The sequence below is a fragment of the Eumetopias jubatus genome, unplaced genomic scaffold (genome assembly GCF_037043125.1).
Source record: "Eumetopias jubatus isolate StellerSeaLion01/CBP00866 unplaced genomic scaffold, mEumJub1_p1.0 scaffold_4, whole genome shotgun sequence".
NCBI lineage: Eukaryota > Metazoa > Chordata > Mammalia > Carnivora > Otariidae > Eumetopias > Eumetopias jubatus.
Window position 1 is genome coordinate 161,388,505 of NW_028274810.1, and position 16,535 is coordinate 161,405,039.

The window sequence follows — 16,535 nt, forward strand, 5'->3', positions numbered from 1 at the left end:
ATGTGGGGACACGGTCCCCCCAAAACGAAAAAGGACATCCCCAGAAACCACGTCTTGCTCGTGGCCACTGTGGCGGCGCACGGGCTCTGCTCTCCCGGCCTTCTGCGGCCCCCGCGGGACGGCAGGCGCGCCACCCGGCCAGGTGCACCGGGGCCGGCTCCGCCAGCGGCGCGCGCCTCCCGCCGCCGGGTACGGGTGGCCCCGCAGCCGAGATTTACCGCAGCTCAGGGCGGCGGTTTCCGGGGCCGCCCGGCGCCCGGGCTCCGATTACAGGTTCACACGGGGGGCCCGGCCCGCAGCCGCCCAGCCCCCGCCGGCGCGCCCTCGCGCGGCCCCGCTCCCCCGTCTGCCCATTCTTCTCCATTCATGCGGACGCCCAGCGCCGCCGCCGCCGCCGCCGCCAGCGCGGCCGCCGTCGCCGCCGCCGGCCGCCCGGATTGGCTGGCGGCCGTGGCGCCGGCACTTTCCCACGGCCCGCGGCGCGTGCGGCTCACCGGCGGCGCTGCAGGCGCGGCCCTGGCGTGCGGCCAGGCCAATCGGGGCGCGCGGGGCGGGGCGGGGCCGCGGCCGGCGGCGGGCTTGTGTCCCGGCCCGGCCTCCCCCGCCTGCCCGCCGCCGGGCCACAGCCGCCCGCGCCTCCTCTTCCCCCTCCATCCCCCCCACCAGCGGAGACCCAGCGGAGCCCCCGCGGAGCCGACGCACCGCCGCCGGGCAGGGGCCGGCGTGGAGGGCGGGGGCGGGGTTCGCCCTCGCCCAGAGCCTCGCTCTGGTCCCTCCCTGGAGCGGCTGCCAATCAACGGAGCGAGAAGCCGGGTTGGCGGAGGGGAGGCTGTTGCCCAGGAGCCACCGCCCCGCCTCTCCGCCCCCTCACCCTCCTCCTCCACCCCTCCTGCCCTCCCCCGGGACCTGAGTAGGGGCGCAGCGTGGGAAAGGGATGGTTGAATTTTAACCGGAGGCAGAGCGTGAGCCGGATCAGTGTGTGTGCGGAACGCGAGCCCCCGAGCGCGGAGAGGCGCCGCTGCTGTTAACTCCTCCCTGCCCGCCGCGCCGACCCTCCCCCGGAGCCCCCGCGCCGCCAGCATGAAGCGAGCCCACCCCGAGTACAGCTCCTCGGATAGCGAGCTGGACGAGACCATCGAAGTGGAAAAGGAGAGTGCGGATGAGAATGGGTGAGTTGGCCGCGGCAGCGCGGAACCCGGGCAGGAGGCTGGCCGCGGTGACAGCGGGCGAGGGCCCGGGGCACGTCGATGCCCTCTACTGACCTCTGCGCATCTTGGTCCGGCCACCGTCCGGCGTGAGGGACCCCCCAGCGCTTCCAAACCCAAGTTGCCAAAACAGTCTGAGTGCGGGGAGGACGTGGGGGAGATCCCTCGTATCACATCCCCTCGCTTAACAGCGATTCTTGTTTTTCCCCCCTCATTCAGAAACTTGAGTTCGGCTCTAGGTTCCATGTCCCCAACTACATCTTCACAGATTTTGGCCAGGAAACGACGAAGAGGCGTGAGTCTCTTTCCAGTGCTTCTTGTTTTGTTTTGTTATTAATTAATGGAAAGAACTACCTTGCTTCATTTAGAAATTTACAGTCTTGATGGAAATATCCTCCTTTGTTTTGTCGGCTTTCTACAGATCATTGAGAAGCGCCGACGGGACCGGATTAATAACAGTTTGTCTGAGCTGAGGCGGCTGGTACCCAGTGCTTTTGAGAAACAGGTAATGGAGAAAGTGGGTAGAGCTCTCAGCGTAGCTGTCCACACCTTCGGAATCCTTCCCCTTATTAATCTGAACTTCATCTGTGTCTCGAAAAATAACCATATTGCTTGCGCCAGAGATGAATCATAAACAGATTCCAACATATTTTGCGAAAACAGCCCATTTTGCTTTAGTTTGTACGTTTATGATTTGCAGAGCATATACATGCATAGCTATTTTAAGTTGTTCCCCAAAGGCACTTGGTGCCAAATCATTTTTTTATTTTTAGTTATTTTTTTTGCCATGTTCTTCTCTAGGGATCTGCTAAGCTAGAAAAAGCCGAAATCTTGCAGATGACCGTGGATCACCTGAAAATGCTGCACACTGCAGGAGGGAAAGGTACATCTCACTAGTCTCCTGGCAGCCCTGTGTGTTCTGGGTAGAATGAGCAGTTGCAGCAGGCCAGCTTTGGTGCAGTTGCTGCCTTATTTTTTGCTGTGTGCTTTGGGGGTGGGGAGAGAATGGTGTGGCATGTACAGTTGCCTGTCAGGGCACTTTCAAATGCACAGAGGATTTTCTCCAGTGAATTCATCACCCCAGTCCTCTTCAGAGCAAGCTAATGCACCTTCTCTTGGAGGATACCTTTTATGTGTGAGGTGCCCTAAAGTTGTGACAGTCCTGATTAAAATCAGGTAGCTCTCACCACATTTGTTTATTGACATCTTGAGAAAAAGACTCATTTTTTTTGAAGTATATGGTCATAATTTTATTGACAGCCTTAAAAAAAAAAAAAAAGCTCCTGCATGACTCTTGAGGAAAGAAACCTGTTGTGGTTAATTAGAGAAACCCTAACAGAAGATAGGAGACCAGGTCTGTGTGTCTGTCTCCAGCCGGAAAATACTTTACTCAGGACCAAGTGCCGAAGAACTCCATGATGATAACTTACATCTGTGTGTCTAATGAATTTCACTGCTCTGTGGTTTCTCTGTCCTTGATGTATTTTTTGTTGTTGTTGGGGGAAAACATTAAAGGAATGAACATAGTTTCATCTGCTGGTAGGGTATAATTCCACTTTCTGCTCAGCAGCTTCTAATTGGGCTTTGAACTTGCATTAGCAAAGACATAGTTCTCCTGTTGATTAACGCAAAGACTTTGGTCGACTCCAGAGTATTTGGACCTTCATAAGAACCCGTGTGTGCCGTTTTTAAGGTTGTAGGTATTTCTCTGCTAGGAAGGGCTGCCTTTGGTATTGAAGACATGCGGGGAAATGAGCAAAGCCTTGAGGTTTTTCTTTTGTTCTTTCCCTCAGGCTATTTTGACGCACACGCCCTTGCTATGGACTATCGGAGTTTGGGGTTTCGGGAGTGCCTGGCAGAAGTTGCCCGTTATCTGAGCATCATTGAAGGACTAGATGCCTCTGACCCCCTTCGAGTTCGACTGGTCTCACATCTTAACAACTACGCCTCCCAGCGGGAAGCGGCCAGTGGCGCCCATGCAGGCCTTGGACACATTCCCTGGGGGAGCCCCTTCGGACATCACCCGCACGTCGCGCACTCCCTGCTGCTGCCCCAGAACGGCCACGGGAACACTGGCACCACGGCCTCGCCCACGGAACCACACCACCAGGGCAGGTTGGCTTCGGCACACCCGGAGGCGCCCGCTTTGCGGGCGCCCCCTAGCGGCGGCCTCGGACCGGTGCTCCCTGTGGTCACCTCCGCCTCCAAACTCTCGCCGCCGCTGCTCTCCTCAGTGGCTTCCCTGTCGGCCTTCCCCTTTTCCTTTGGCTCCTTTCACTTACTCTCTCCCAATGCACTGAGCCCTTCGGCACCCACGCAGGCAGCAAACCTTGGCAAGCCCTATAGACCTTGGGGGACGGAGATTGGAGCTTTTTAAAGAACTGATGCTGTAGAATTGAGGGAAGGGAACACTTAACAATCCCAGCTGAGCTGGGCTGTTGCCAACATCACCATAAAGTCGTCAGTAAAAGTAAAAAGGAAAAAGGTACACTTTCAGATAAATTTTGTTGAAAGACTAAAGGTTTGTTGGTTTACTTTTTCTTTTTTTTAATATTTTTTTATCATGTCATGTATTAGCAGTTTTAAAAAACTAGTTGTTAAATTTTGTTCCAAACATTAAACTGAAATAGTGAGTATAAACCAACACTTGGTAATAGGTTTGTTTATGCCTCATTACTTTGTAAACCTCTCTTAAGAATGATTCCATTTTTGCCTCAAAGTTTGGGGAATTTTAACATTTAGTATTTTGGTCTGTTTTTCTTTTTGTATAGTTGAAGTCTGTTTTTAGAATTAATTTTCCAAACCACTAAGTTCAATGTTAACATGATGCTATTTGTTAATATTTTGACAAGTAAGGTGTTGTATAAATAATATTCTTTTGCGGGGGGTGGGGGAGGATCTATGTTGAATTTTATATTTCTGAACAAAGCGTTGACAAATCAGATGATCAGCTTTATCCAAGAAAGAAAATGAGTTAATTCTCTTCCTCCTGCAGCAGTCAGGTGAGTGTATAAACCATCAGGAGCTCTGAGTCCATATGACCAACTGCTGTCATCTGCCAGGATTTGTCAGTTCTGGCTTAGGTAGGAGAGAGCCACTTGTAGGCCAGATCCCCATTTGGAGTTGGTGGGGAGGAGACAGAAGGTAATTGCATAGAATATGCCTGCATTTACTGGCCCCAAGCAATGCAGTGAAGTTGCAGTCTCAGATCTCAAATTCACAAGTGTTGACACGGATAAGTGATCTCGGGGTGCAAGCAGTCAATGGAACAGTCCAGTGGAACCTGTTAAATGCATAGCCTACTTCTTCCCCGGAACTGCTAGGTTTTCTTTTAACTGGATATTTTTATGTTGTGTTTTCCTTTTCGGTGCATGGAAATGTGGTTATTGAGATATTCAAAAGGGCTTTGCGGCCTTCTTTTGGTTTAATTTGGTTCAGGCTAGAAAAGCATCATTTTACAGGTTTATTCTTTTAGCAGGTGTAATGTAAACAACCTCCACTGAACTGGGTTTGGCCTCTGTTGTATTGATGTGTTGTGACTAAATAAAAAAGGAAGAACAAACTGTTCTGCTGTATATGTCTTACAAGCCTTGGCCTTTCCCTTTATTGGCTCAGAAGAGAGAAATTTTCTCTCATTTTCATTTTGCCTGGCCACCAGTTTTCTTATGTTGAATGACTTCATTATTTTTGGAATTCTAAACGGTGTGACTTTGCTGTTGAAGAAGGTGACTGCATTACGGAGCAGGGTTTTGGCCTGACTCCCACCAGGAGACACAGCCCTTTGACTGTTCCGTTAGGCCATCTGCCCTGAGCCAGTCATGTGGGGGCTAGGAAGCCTCAAGTCACACTGGGACATACAGGGTGGGAAAAAACTCTGATGAAATCTTTTAAAACCATGTTGACCACTCAACAAAAAATTTTTTTTTTTTCTGAGAGCATCTACTATGTGCATAGTTCTTGTGCTGAGAGAACAGAAAATTTATTTCATTTTCTCTCTTTCTTTTTTTAACTGCAAAACAAGAAAAGCCAAGCATTGCTATCTCTGAAACCCTGTGCAGGGGCTTGGGAATCGGGCATGATGAGCAGTGGCAGGCTGTAATTCTGCACCTGCACAGCTCCAGGAGGCTTTCCTTGTCTTGTTTCAAGGAATTTGCTTAACCCTTTAGTTGCAGTTGACTCCTGAGCTGTGCAGTGAGGAAGCTGACATATGCTTTAGGTTAGAACAAAACGCTGCCAGAACAGAGGCAGTAATGTGGGCCCCAGGGGGGAGAGCGGTGCCTTCCCATTGCCTGGAAAGCAGTCCTGCCAGTTAAGGAGTGCTGTCTTCTGGCTTGGACAAAGTTTGCCTTGATCCTGAGGTTGGTGGGGAGGAGAGGGAGAAAACCCGCTCTGGCAGATGACAAAATAGAGCCTGCCTTTTCGTTGCCCGACCACTGAGCTCCTCCTCACTGCTCTGATTAAAAACCGACAGGAAGGCAGAGAGAAGTTCGGACTTTGAACTTGAGCAGCAACTTCTGGGTCTCTCCGAAGGGAATGGAAGCTGCAGCATTTTTGGGATTGTGGGTCTCAAACTTTAGCTCCCACTCAAGACTTTCTCTATGCAGCCTCCCATGTTGGTCCCTCCCGGGATGCACGGCTCCGTTCTGAGCACCGCCTGTTCCGTGCAGACACTTCCTGCCTGTCATAATGCTGTGATGGAAAGTGTCATGGTAATTTCTGCCAAGTGTCAGTTTAATTTTAGCGACCGTGATTTCAAATGGCATCAAAGCATTATTGAACAGCATTGTGCTCAGACTGCCTTAGATTCTCTTCCTCGTACCTAGGAACCTAGAGGGTTGCTAATATGGTCAGAAGTAAAGCCCGTACTGTTGCCTGCTCTACTGAGAGTGCTGGGGATGGGTGAGATGTGTGGCAGGATCCACTCGTCACATCAGTGATCCCTGTATCCTCATCTGGCTAGTAATTTTTTCTTTTTGTTTGGAGGGGACCTGGGGGGGTCATTTTCAAGATTACATAGTCTTCCAAAGAAATGTTTTGGTTTTCTTTTTAAACCCCTTCAAGGTGACAGGTTTCTGGGGATGGTGCAGGTGGAATGGGATCTTCCTGGGAAACAGGATGGAATTACAATGATAAGCCAGTGGTATGCAGAAAAATGAATGTAGGAAAACTCATTTTGATTCTGAATTGATGCAGTAAGAGAAAGAATGAAAATCAGGGTCATTAGTACATACATTCATAATATTTCTACCCCTGTAAACAAAAACTTTTTATATGGCTCATAAAATTCCCTTATGAAGAAAATAATATCGTTCATCACAAAGAATCTTTAAAGGTCTCAATAATTACTTATTTTCATTATATGTATTACCATGGATTAATAACATCAAACGAGAGATGGGCAGAATTCTTGCATTAAAAACTCTTTTAAAGAAAAACCTAGAAGTGTCATTTCTAATTTATTCAGTATAGTTAAATTAGGATGTAATTTTTATTCAGTTTTTCTCCCTGTTCTGTTACTAAAATCATGATATTTTAAATATAGATTACTTGTATTTAAAATCCCCCAGGAAATGTTCTATCTCCTAGTTATACTTTTCCCCAGCCCTTCTGGTCTATACCAGTATTGCAGCTTTGATGCCTTCATTAGTTTCCAGTGATGATTTATAATTAAAATAACTTCAGAGCTAGTATCATCTGAGACACTGCTTCAAATGTGGCCCAATTTCTTTTACAACCAGAGCTCTGGGGGATGCGGACGTCTTGGAAAGAGGACTTAAATTCTGCTTCTTGCTCTGCTTTTACCTAATTGAGCGACCTTTACATTTAAAAGGTAAAATTCTCTGGACCCCGCTTTCCTCATCTGTCAGATAAAGTGGTTGGACTAGATGGGGGTCCTGGGCACATACACACAGGGACAAGCACTAGTGGGGAAGGATGCAAGGGCAGCAGGCTGGTGGGTGCCAACCCAGGGAACATGTGTTTCCGGCATCTTCTATCTGAAAGTCTGTCTGAAGGGCCACACCAGTGGTTTCTACACTGGAATTTTGGTCCAGTGTTGCCAGATCTTTCAAGTTTTTGAGAACATGTCCAATTTTCGATTTTTTTGTGAAACAGGCCAATTTATATGGGTTGGTAAACTAACTCACCAAAGCCTGTCTGCAAGACTGGGCAGGTTAGACTGGGCCTCACCTTCTAGGGCTCTAATCAGAATGGCTCTCTGAGGGCTAGAATTTTCTAGTATCTTTGTCATGCCTGGCCTATGAATATGCTTAATGGATAAACACCCACCTAACATAAACAATGCAGTACTTAGGCAGCTGAAGGTGGTTTCCTCTAAAGGGTATCATGCAGAGATAAGAGGCAGAGTTTTTCTTCTTTACTTCTGAGTTGTCAAATTTCCTCAAGGAGAGAGAAGGTAAAATCATGCTTCTTGTTCTAAGTCTGGTCACTTCACAGGAACCACTTCTGAAGGGGCACATGGCAGGTCCTTGTGTTCCCTTTCTACCAAGGAGGAAGATGGGTTCTCAGTCTGGTGGCCTTAAATGAAAGAGTGAGTGTGTGGCTTGCCATGACTCAGCACACCGAAGTCCTAAAGGGCGCCATCTGATTTCAGGAAGTGAGAAGTCTCAGCAAAGTCTCAGCAAGCCGTTTTGAACCTCAACTTGAAACATGATGCCTTCCTTCATCTTGATGAACTGCAGGGCTTTTCACTCAGATGCTTTAGTGTTCTGCAGTGGGGCCGGCGGGGGCGGGGAGAGGGGAGAAGGAAGCAAACGAAAAAGAAACGTAGGCCTCTCTTATTGAGCTTTCTGTAGGTATTGACATGCATTTGTAGCAGAATTGTTGGCCAGGCCCACGAGTGCCAGGGAAATCCGGGGTTCACAGTGGTCCTGAGATGGGTCTGCGGAATCTGGTCAGGTTTCTGGATTTTGTGTGAATAGGCTGTACTATCACGCTCCTTCAGGGTCATGTTGTAAAATTTCCCATGATATTTACTCTTACATTAGCATTTTTCGTTGTGCTTTGGGTTTTGACATATACTCAAGTTAAAAGACTGTGCCTAAATTTAAAACGTAATGATTCCTAGGCAGTTGTTAGGGTGGCCTATGGCTTGATTTAGCAGAAGAAACTTAAAAACATCGGATTAGGCCGAAAGAGAGACGAAGGTTACCCCTGAAAGAGTTAATTACTGAAAATTCTCTGGAGTTACTTTTAGTGTTTTTTTTGTTTTTGTTTTTGTTTTTTTTTACTATCTCCCTTGGGGCATGGTTTTGTTTCTGGTGCGTTGAAATGTTCATGAATGCGGAACTGAATCATAAAATTAAAGAATGACATATCTGAGCCTTTAATCATCTGCCTCAACTCGGTTTCCTACCACTAGCCGTTCTACGCCTCTGCTCAAGACAGGCTCGCGGTTCGCAAGTGCGGGAACTTGCCGAGTAGGCGCTCACCTCCAGACCTGCGCACTGGCTTCCCCTCCGCCTGCACCGTCCCTCCCCCGCTGTAGCCTAAGCTAGCTGTCATCTGGAAGCCACTCGGAGCTCTTCGCACAGCCGCCTTCCCCTGCAGTCTCCCTCGCGGTCTACTTAAAGCAGTCACCCCCCTCTGAGCCCTCTGCCCCCTCCTACCACGCCCCACCCCCTTTCCCTCTTTTGTTTTCCTCCGGAGTGCTTAGTTAGCATTATCCGACAGAATATTCATCAATTACTTGTTTACTCTCTTGTTTTGCCTGGTCTGCTCACCTCTAGAGTCCCGTCACTTCAACAGCGCCTAACACTTCAACAGCACCCAATACGTATTATTGGATGAATTCGTGAATCCAATCCGCACCTTTGTTACCGCTAAGAAGCAGCGCAGGGCAGATTCAAACAGACAGGTCTCTATCCACCCCTCCCCCAAACAGACAGGTCTCTATCCACCCCTCCCCCAAACAGATAGGTCTCTATCCACCCCTCCCCCAAACAGATAGGTCTCTATCCACCCCTCCCCCAATCCTTTATTTTAAAAACCACCAGGGAAGGTAATTTCATGTTTCGCTTCAGTATTTTCGCCTCACCACTATGGAATTCTGCTTTAGAAGAAATTCAACTTGACTACCATACTTCAAGTCTATTTCCTTTTTTGTGTATGCTTAGTGGGGATTGAGGGACATTGGTCACTTTTTAAAGAAGATTTATTTATTTTAGGGGCGCCTGGGTGGCTCAGTCGTTGAGTGTCTGCCTTCGGCTGGGGTCATGGTCCCAGGGTCCTAGGATCGAGCCCCACATCCGGCTCCCTGCTCGGCGGGAAGCCTGCTTCTCTCTCTCCCACTCCCCCTGCTTGTGTTCCCTCTCCCTCTGTGTCTCTCTCTGCCAAATACATAAATAAAATCTTTAAAAAAATAAATAAAAAGATTTATTTATTTTAGAGAGAGAGCGCTAAGGGGGAGAGGGAGGGACAGAGAGAGGGAGACCAGCCGGCTCCCCACGATGCAGGTCTCCATCCCAGGACCCTAAGATCATCACCTGAACTGAAACCAAGAGTGGGTTGCTTAATCAACTGAGTCACGCATGTGTCTCATGGTCCCTTTTTTATATTCCCCACAAAAGATCCTACTCTCCACCGAAGACCTTCAGTTCTTAACTCATCATCACCTCCACCTTCTCGCCAGTTAGGGGGTTTCAACATTTTTGATCTTGTCACATTTTAGTCTAACTGGTTGGGGTGGGGATGGTGGAGCACAGCATCTGCATTTATAGAAATGGAGAGAATAGAAGTTCTACTATGGAGGTGCCTGGGTGGCACAGTCGGTTGAACGTTTGACTCTTGGTTTCAGCTCAGGTCATTGATCTCAGAGTTGTGGGATCTAGCCTGGCATGGGGCTCTGCTCTCAGGGAGGAGTCTGCTTGACTCTCCCTCTGACCCTCCTGCTCATGCTCATTCTCTCTCTCTCAAATAAATAAATAATAAATAAATAAAATTCTACTATGTAGACAGACTACAGCCATCCAGGGTTCAGAGGAGAGCAACCCAGAAGAAATATTTACGCATAATGTGACAAGTTTAAAGGAAGTACAGTCTGGAATAAGTTGGAGGCTGAAGAACCGATATGTAATTATTGCTTTAAGTATGCAAAGAGAGAGCCTTATAGAAGTAGAGGCCCCGTGGTTGTCAGGTGGAGACCCACATTCTCATGGAGAACAGGACAGTGTAGGGTTGTGATGGGGAAGGGGACTTCATTCTTGACTTTGGTTCTGACCATCAAGCAGTAATGGGTTTGTAGCAGGATTCTGAGGGCAGCTTTTTCTGCTGAGGGCACAGAGCAGTAGGGACCTCACATTCTGAAGAACCAAAGCCCACTTGGGGCCCAATACCCTTCATAATTTTTAATCGGAAGCCACACTATCCCTGCCATGTTCCACAATAGCCCTACAACTGATCCCCCATACCAGCTTCATAAAAGGACTGGGGGAGGAGATGAGAAAGGAAATGATTGCAGGGGTGTGGACCTGGCTTGGTGGGGGCGGTTTCTCTCCCCTCCCTGTGCAGAGTGAGTTGGAAGGTTTCATGAGGAATGGTAGTGGCTAAATGAGGGTATGGGCGTCACAGAAAGCGGGTTTGAGGCTTGGACCACTGTCAGGGCTGAAGGCAAGGGAGAGCTACCTCCTCTATGGGGAGTGGTTCTTAGAAATGAAGGGCATTAGGCCGAAGCTAAATGTCTCCCCCCGCCCCCACATACCATGCATCTATTTGGAAAGCATCACATCAGCCGAGGCCTCTGGCATTGGAGGGGAAGCAATAGAGTTAGAGAGTGAAGGGGATGCGAGCCCCTTGCCCCAGCTTGTATGAGAAGATGTCTTCTCTCTTCTCTCTCCCTCGACACCAGAGGGGTCAATCTGGGCAAGGTAAGGGGTGGAAGAATACGAGAACCAGAGCTGGCCTGGAACGTGGACCCCCTTCTCCTACCCCCTAAGGTGCTGGAGGGGGAGAAGAAGCCAAAGGGCAGACAGCACCTCCCCTCCTAGTCCAAGGGCCCCTCTCCACATGTGAGCTGATGATGGGATGGGGGACAAGTTCCAGATGAGAAAGGAGATTGCCATTTCATAACAGACTGACCTCCTTTAGGGAAAGAGACAAGAAACTACTTTAGTCTAAGATGTCATTAAAAGAAGCCGAAGATTTGTCAGAATATGATTGAAGGCAGTTACTGCAAAACACAAACAACCCCCCCGGCAAGTATTTATTAATTGTTTCTTACTTAGTGGAGAAGTGCACACATAGTTAAAAGAACGAAACCCCAGTACATGGAAGGAGCTTATGCATGAGATTGCCATACCAGGGCTGGGGATTTTGGGCAAGGTGAAGCCTTTCCTCTTTCAGGAGGAGATTCTAGAAGCCTGCATCTTTTTAAGAAGATGGATTTTCTATACTGCGAATCACTGAGTTTAATGTTACTACAGGGCCAAATTTTAAGACAAATAATTCACATTGTCACCTGGTGCACTTACAAGAAGTAAGGAAAAACACTTGCTCTTGTGCCTTGCATACCTCCATTCTGTTTGAAAAGGCTTCCGCTGCCGGGCCACTGGGGCATACTGCAGAATAATGTTTCTGCGCCACAGCGACTCGCTTCACGAAGTGTCTCACTATCTTCCGGAACAGTCACAGAAATGTGAGCTGGATGATGGAGCAGTTAGAAGGCTCAGTAATCTGTTGAAAGACAACAGTTCTTTATTTAATGTTTGCAATATGCCAGACACAGGGCTAGGGGATTTGCATACATCATCTTCGATCTTTAACAGTGGTTATTCTGAAAGGTCAGCATTATGATCTGATTATGAGGTTTAAACCCACAAACTCAGCTCGTTAGTTGATCGATTCCAACTTGGTAGTGGGTCTCCGGTGACACTCCCTCATGACTTCAGTAACCTGAAAATGGAACAAACCCCTTTGGGAGAAGATGAGCTCCCCGGACAGAGGGCAGTGAAGCAGAGGGTAGTCCACCCTGGATGTTGGAGCTTCAGGTAGGAAATAGACAAGGGCCTCTAAGACTTTTCAGGGGCAATGGATACATGTATATATGTTTTAGAAGCATGATCCCCAAATGCTAAACCACCACATGTATGCAATTCTTGACTCGCAACTTTCCCACCTTCATGCTCTTGGCAGGTTTCCCCTTATATTACAAAAGAAAGCAGTGCCTCTTACCCATCCCAGATCTAGGGACACAGAAAATTACAGGACACCAAATAAAGGGACATTTCTAAAACTTGGTTTCAGGGAAGTCTTCCTTAATGATAACTGGGGAACTATAAACTTACCTTCTGCTTCCTATTTCTGCCTGTTTCACACATATTTTTGTTATGCGCAAAACATGAGCTATAAGGGCGTCTGGGTGGCTCAGTTGGTTGAGCATCCGACTCTTGGTTTTGGCTCAGGTCATGATCTTAGGGTCCTGGGTTCCGAACTCAGTGGGGAATCTGCTTGAGGATTTTTTTTCTCTCTCTCTGCCCCCCCCCCCACCCCGCTCTCTCTCTGTCTCAAATAAATAAATCTTTTAAAAAAAAAAACATGAGCTATAAAATAAGGTGTTTTTGTTCATGCTCAAATGTTCTGAATTTAGAAATACGGAGAGAGGTGGTGGGAATGAAGGGAATGATTAATGACCTTGGCTCTTCCATCCTCAACATGCTGTTCAAGATTGCACCTTCTCTGGAGTCAGGTAAGAGCAAAGCAAAGAGAACCTCATTAAGAAATGTGACTGGCAGAAGCCTTTCTTTCTCCCCTCCCAGTGTTAAGCTCAATTAGTTCTTTCAACTTATTCTCAACACTCTTCCCTTAGTTTCCCCTAGGTAGAAGAGAAACTGGGGTAAGTAATAGTTCCCTTAATAAGACTTGGTAAATCTTTTTTGTATATTTCCCAGAAATTAGGAAAGAGACTATTGACTGTGTAACAAATATTTTTAAAAATTAGGTACTTTATAATTCTTTGCTTTTGTTAAAATGAAGACTGACCTAAATTGTCGGTTGGTGGAACATTACTAATAATTTTGTTGATGAATCATCAGAATGAGGCTTTTGGCAATATTCATTCATTTATACATGAACTAGTTTGGGGGGAAAAGCCTTATTAATTTTATGATGAAGAGATGCACTCGCAATATCATTTTACTTTTAATAATAAAGTTATCAAAATATTAATTGTTTAGTACTAATAACTCAATCCAGAGTTTTCCTTCCTTGTTTCCTTTCTTCCTGACCTCTATTCCTCCCTCCCTCCTTCCTTTCCTTCCTTCCTTTCTTCTTTCCATAATTTAGAGCTTTATGGTCACAAGAAATAAAAACTAAAAGGAATTTATGTGCATATCCCCATTGGAGAGAACTATGATAGGAGATCAAGAAAATACTTTCAAACAAAAAAATGTTACTAAGATAAAATTCTGGGGGGAAGTGAAATGGCAATCAGAATTCAAAGAGAAAGAGGAATGATGTGGAATTTCCCACTGTCCAAGAGGAACTTGTTCTCATATTTCCAACAAAGGTGATGGCTGGTATCAAGTCATTATAGTATGTTGCTTTCGCTAACCGCCTTTAATATTTCATTAGACATCAACATTATACCATAGAAATGGCAAAATTTGCCACTATTTGAACTTAGGAAAACTTTTAGGTATCAGTTTTAAAACATGGTAGAGATAATTTATCAAAATTATTCTGCAGAGTATGTAATCTCCAGTGTGTGTGTGTGTGTGTGTGTATTTTCCATACCACCAAGCAATTCTCCACTTCTTAGGGGCACTGCCTGGGTGTCCTATAATTTAACTTAATTCTGACAGGTAGATAGTGTCAGATCCCACAGGTTAAGGGCTCATTCCCAAAAGAGATTGCAGTCCCCCGCCCCGCTTCAGATTACAATCGGAGTCCAAGTTGTCACCTTGCTTCTGACCTAGTGACTATTGATCAGAGTTTCTACTGACCTCCTCCTTCTCTGGTTCCATTATTTTGCTAGAGTGGCTCACAGAACTCAGAGAAACATTTACTTATGTTTACCAGTTTAAAGGATATTATAAAGGATACAGATAAATAGCCAGATGAAAAGGTAAAGAAAGGGGGTGCCTGGGTGGCTCAGTGGTTAAGTGTCCAACTCTTGATTTCGGCTCAGGGCATGATCTCAGGGTTGTGAGATCAAGCCCCATGTCGGGCTCTGTGCTCAGCACAGAGTTTGCTTCTCCTTCTCCCTGTGCTCCTCCCCCACTCCCCCCTGCCTCAAATAAATAAATAGACACATTCTTTTTTTTTTTTTTTTTAAAGGAAAGCTACAGAAGGATCCCAAGTGCAGGAGCGGCTGTCCCTGCGGAACTGGACAGCATCACCCTTACAGCCTGTGGATGAGTTCACCAACATGGATGGTCTCTGAAACCTGCCCTTTTGGGTTTCTATGAAGGCGTCATTATGATGAAATCGTTGGCCATTCGTGACTGGACTCAATCTCCAGGCCCTCTCCCCTCTTTGGAGGTTTGGGGGTGGGATTGAAAGTTTCCACCGTCTAATCACATGGTTGGTTCTGGCAACCAGCCTCCATCCTGAGATGCTTTTTCCAAAGGTCATCTTACTAATGTAAATGCAGGTGTGATTGAAAAGGACTTGTTATGGATATCAAAAGACATGTTTATTGCACTTATCACTTAGGGAATTCCAAGGGTTTTAGGAGCTCTGCCAAATATAACAAGATATCTGTATATCTTATTATAAATAACAACATCTCACAATCCAAAAAACTTCAATACCACTGACCTAGATGGTCTTAAGCCTGAAACTCTTTTATTATAGAGAAATGTCTGGAATTAAATTTGGTTCAAATCCAGATTACCAGCTGAAACACTGGGTGAGTTACTTAAACTTTTCAAGCTTTACTCTTCATCTGAGAAGTGGGGTATCTACGGAAACTTCCTCATGGGGTTGGGGCAGCTGTGAGGATTAACAGGGGGGATGATGTGTCTAAAATGCTTAGAACATGGCTGGCATATCATAGGGGTGTCAGGAAGAAAAATACTCATGTAAAAAGTTATTTGAGTTTGATCTGGATGGCCTCCAAGGAACACCAAATTCCCCACAGGAGAGGGTGTCGTTTGGTGTGTAGAGCATGGTAGTGGGTGTGTGTGCCTGTGTGTGCGGTTTCGATGTGCTCTTCATAACAAAGCCCTGTCATCAATGCCCCCTCTCTGTGGCTCACCTCTCCTTTTCGCCTGGGCCACCCAAAGTTCTCAGCCTCCGTGGTGTGGTTGGGGCCGGGGTGTGGGGGTAGGGAAATAGTGGGGAGGGAAATAGAGGGATAAGGGACATGAGAGCAGGGACAACAGATCAGGGAAGAGTGGGCACCTCATTCTGGAATGCTGGGAGGCGAGGGTTTCAATCTCTCCAGATCCGGTGGAAAAAAGAGCTGCCAGCTACCCAGAGATCTTATAATCCTTGTGTTGACTCGGAAGTCCTAGCCGGCCAGAGCATCAGAATTATCCCTATGGATATAGTACCTGGGCCATTAAGCCACCAGCAGGTGGAATGTCTTTGGAAGGCCCACGGCCTGATTTCCAGATTCATAGCTGGCCAACTATAGGGGTTCAAGTGGTCACTTCATTAAGCTCACAGTTTCTTGCTCCTGCAGTTTTTGGGGTACTACGTATCCTATTTTGGCTGAGATCTGTGTGCAAAAATGCCAGAGTTGGAGGCAGGATGCTTGAGTGGGGAGGAAAGGGCACTTGCGGGGCAGAGAGGGGCCTGCGGAGGTGGATTCAAGTGACTGCTGGAGCTCATCTCTCTCTAGCCAGGATGAACTTCCTAAGGGAGAGGACAGACTGAGGGATATTTTTTTAAGGACATGAGAACTTAAAATTGATTTTTTTACAGATTTTATTTATTTATTTGAGAGACAGAGAGAGAACGAGCAGTGGGGAGGGGCAGAGGGAGAGAGAGAGAGAGAATCAGACTCCCCACTGAGCAAATGGGGCTCGATCCCAGGACCTGGAAATCATGACCTGAGCCAAAGGCAGACACCCAACCCACTGAGACACGCAGGCACCCCTTAAAATTGATTTTGAAATTGTTTTTCATCTTGTGCCATAATTATGTCTTCGTAACCCCCAAACTTCAGCTAGAATCTGAAAAATAATGACTTCCTGTTAGTGATGCTTGAGGACAGTGGACCTCAACTTGCCTGCATGCCAACGTCACTTGGGCAGGTTGGGAAAATCCTGGTGGCCAGTCCACACCCAGACGAACTAAATCAGATGCTCTAGAGGCGGCACTGATATTCATACCAATCATTCAGGTCGTTAGGAAAAGCGTGCAGCCACG

General features: G+C 47.1%; 1 protein-coding gene across 3 annotated transcripts; it reads left to right on the plus strand.

Annotated features, from left to right (window-relative positions):
* Positions 1-1,080: 1,080 nt before the first annotated feature.
* Positions 1,081-3,739, plus strand: HEY1 (hes related family bHLH transcription factor with YRPW motif 1). Of its 3 annotated transcripts, none has more exons than XM_028111935.2 (5): positions 1,081-1,169; positions 1,425-1,500; positions 1,627-1,722; positions 2,007-2,088; positions 2,999-3,739. In XM_028111935.2, the coding sequence occupies exons 1-5, from the start codon at positions 1,081-1,083 to the stop codon at positions 3,580-3,582; spliced, it is 927 nt and encodes a 308-aa protein (XP_027967736.1). In that variant the 3' UTR covers positions 3,583-3,739. The 3 variants fall into 3 exon arrangements, with proteins under 3 accessions (XP_027967736.1, XP_027967729.1, XP_027967745.1); XM_028111928.2 differs by having other exon boundaries at positions 1,627-1,710; XM_028111944.2 differs by lacking the exons at positions 1,081-1,169; positions 1,425-1,500; positions 1,627-1,722; positions 2,007-2,088 and adding an exon at positions 2,493-2,559.
* Positions 3,740-16,535: the final 12,796 nt, after the last annotated feature.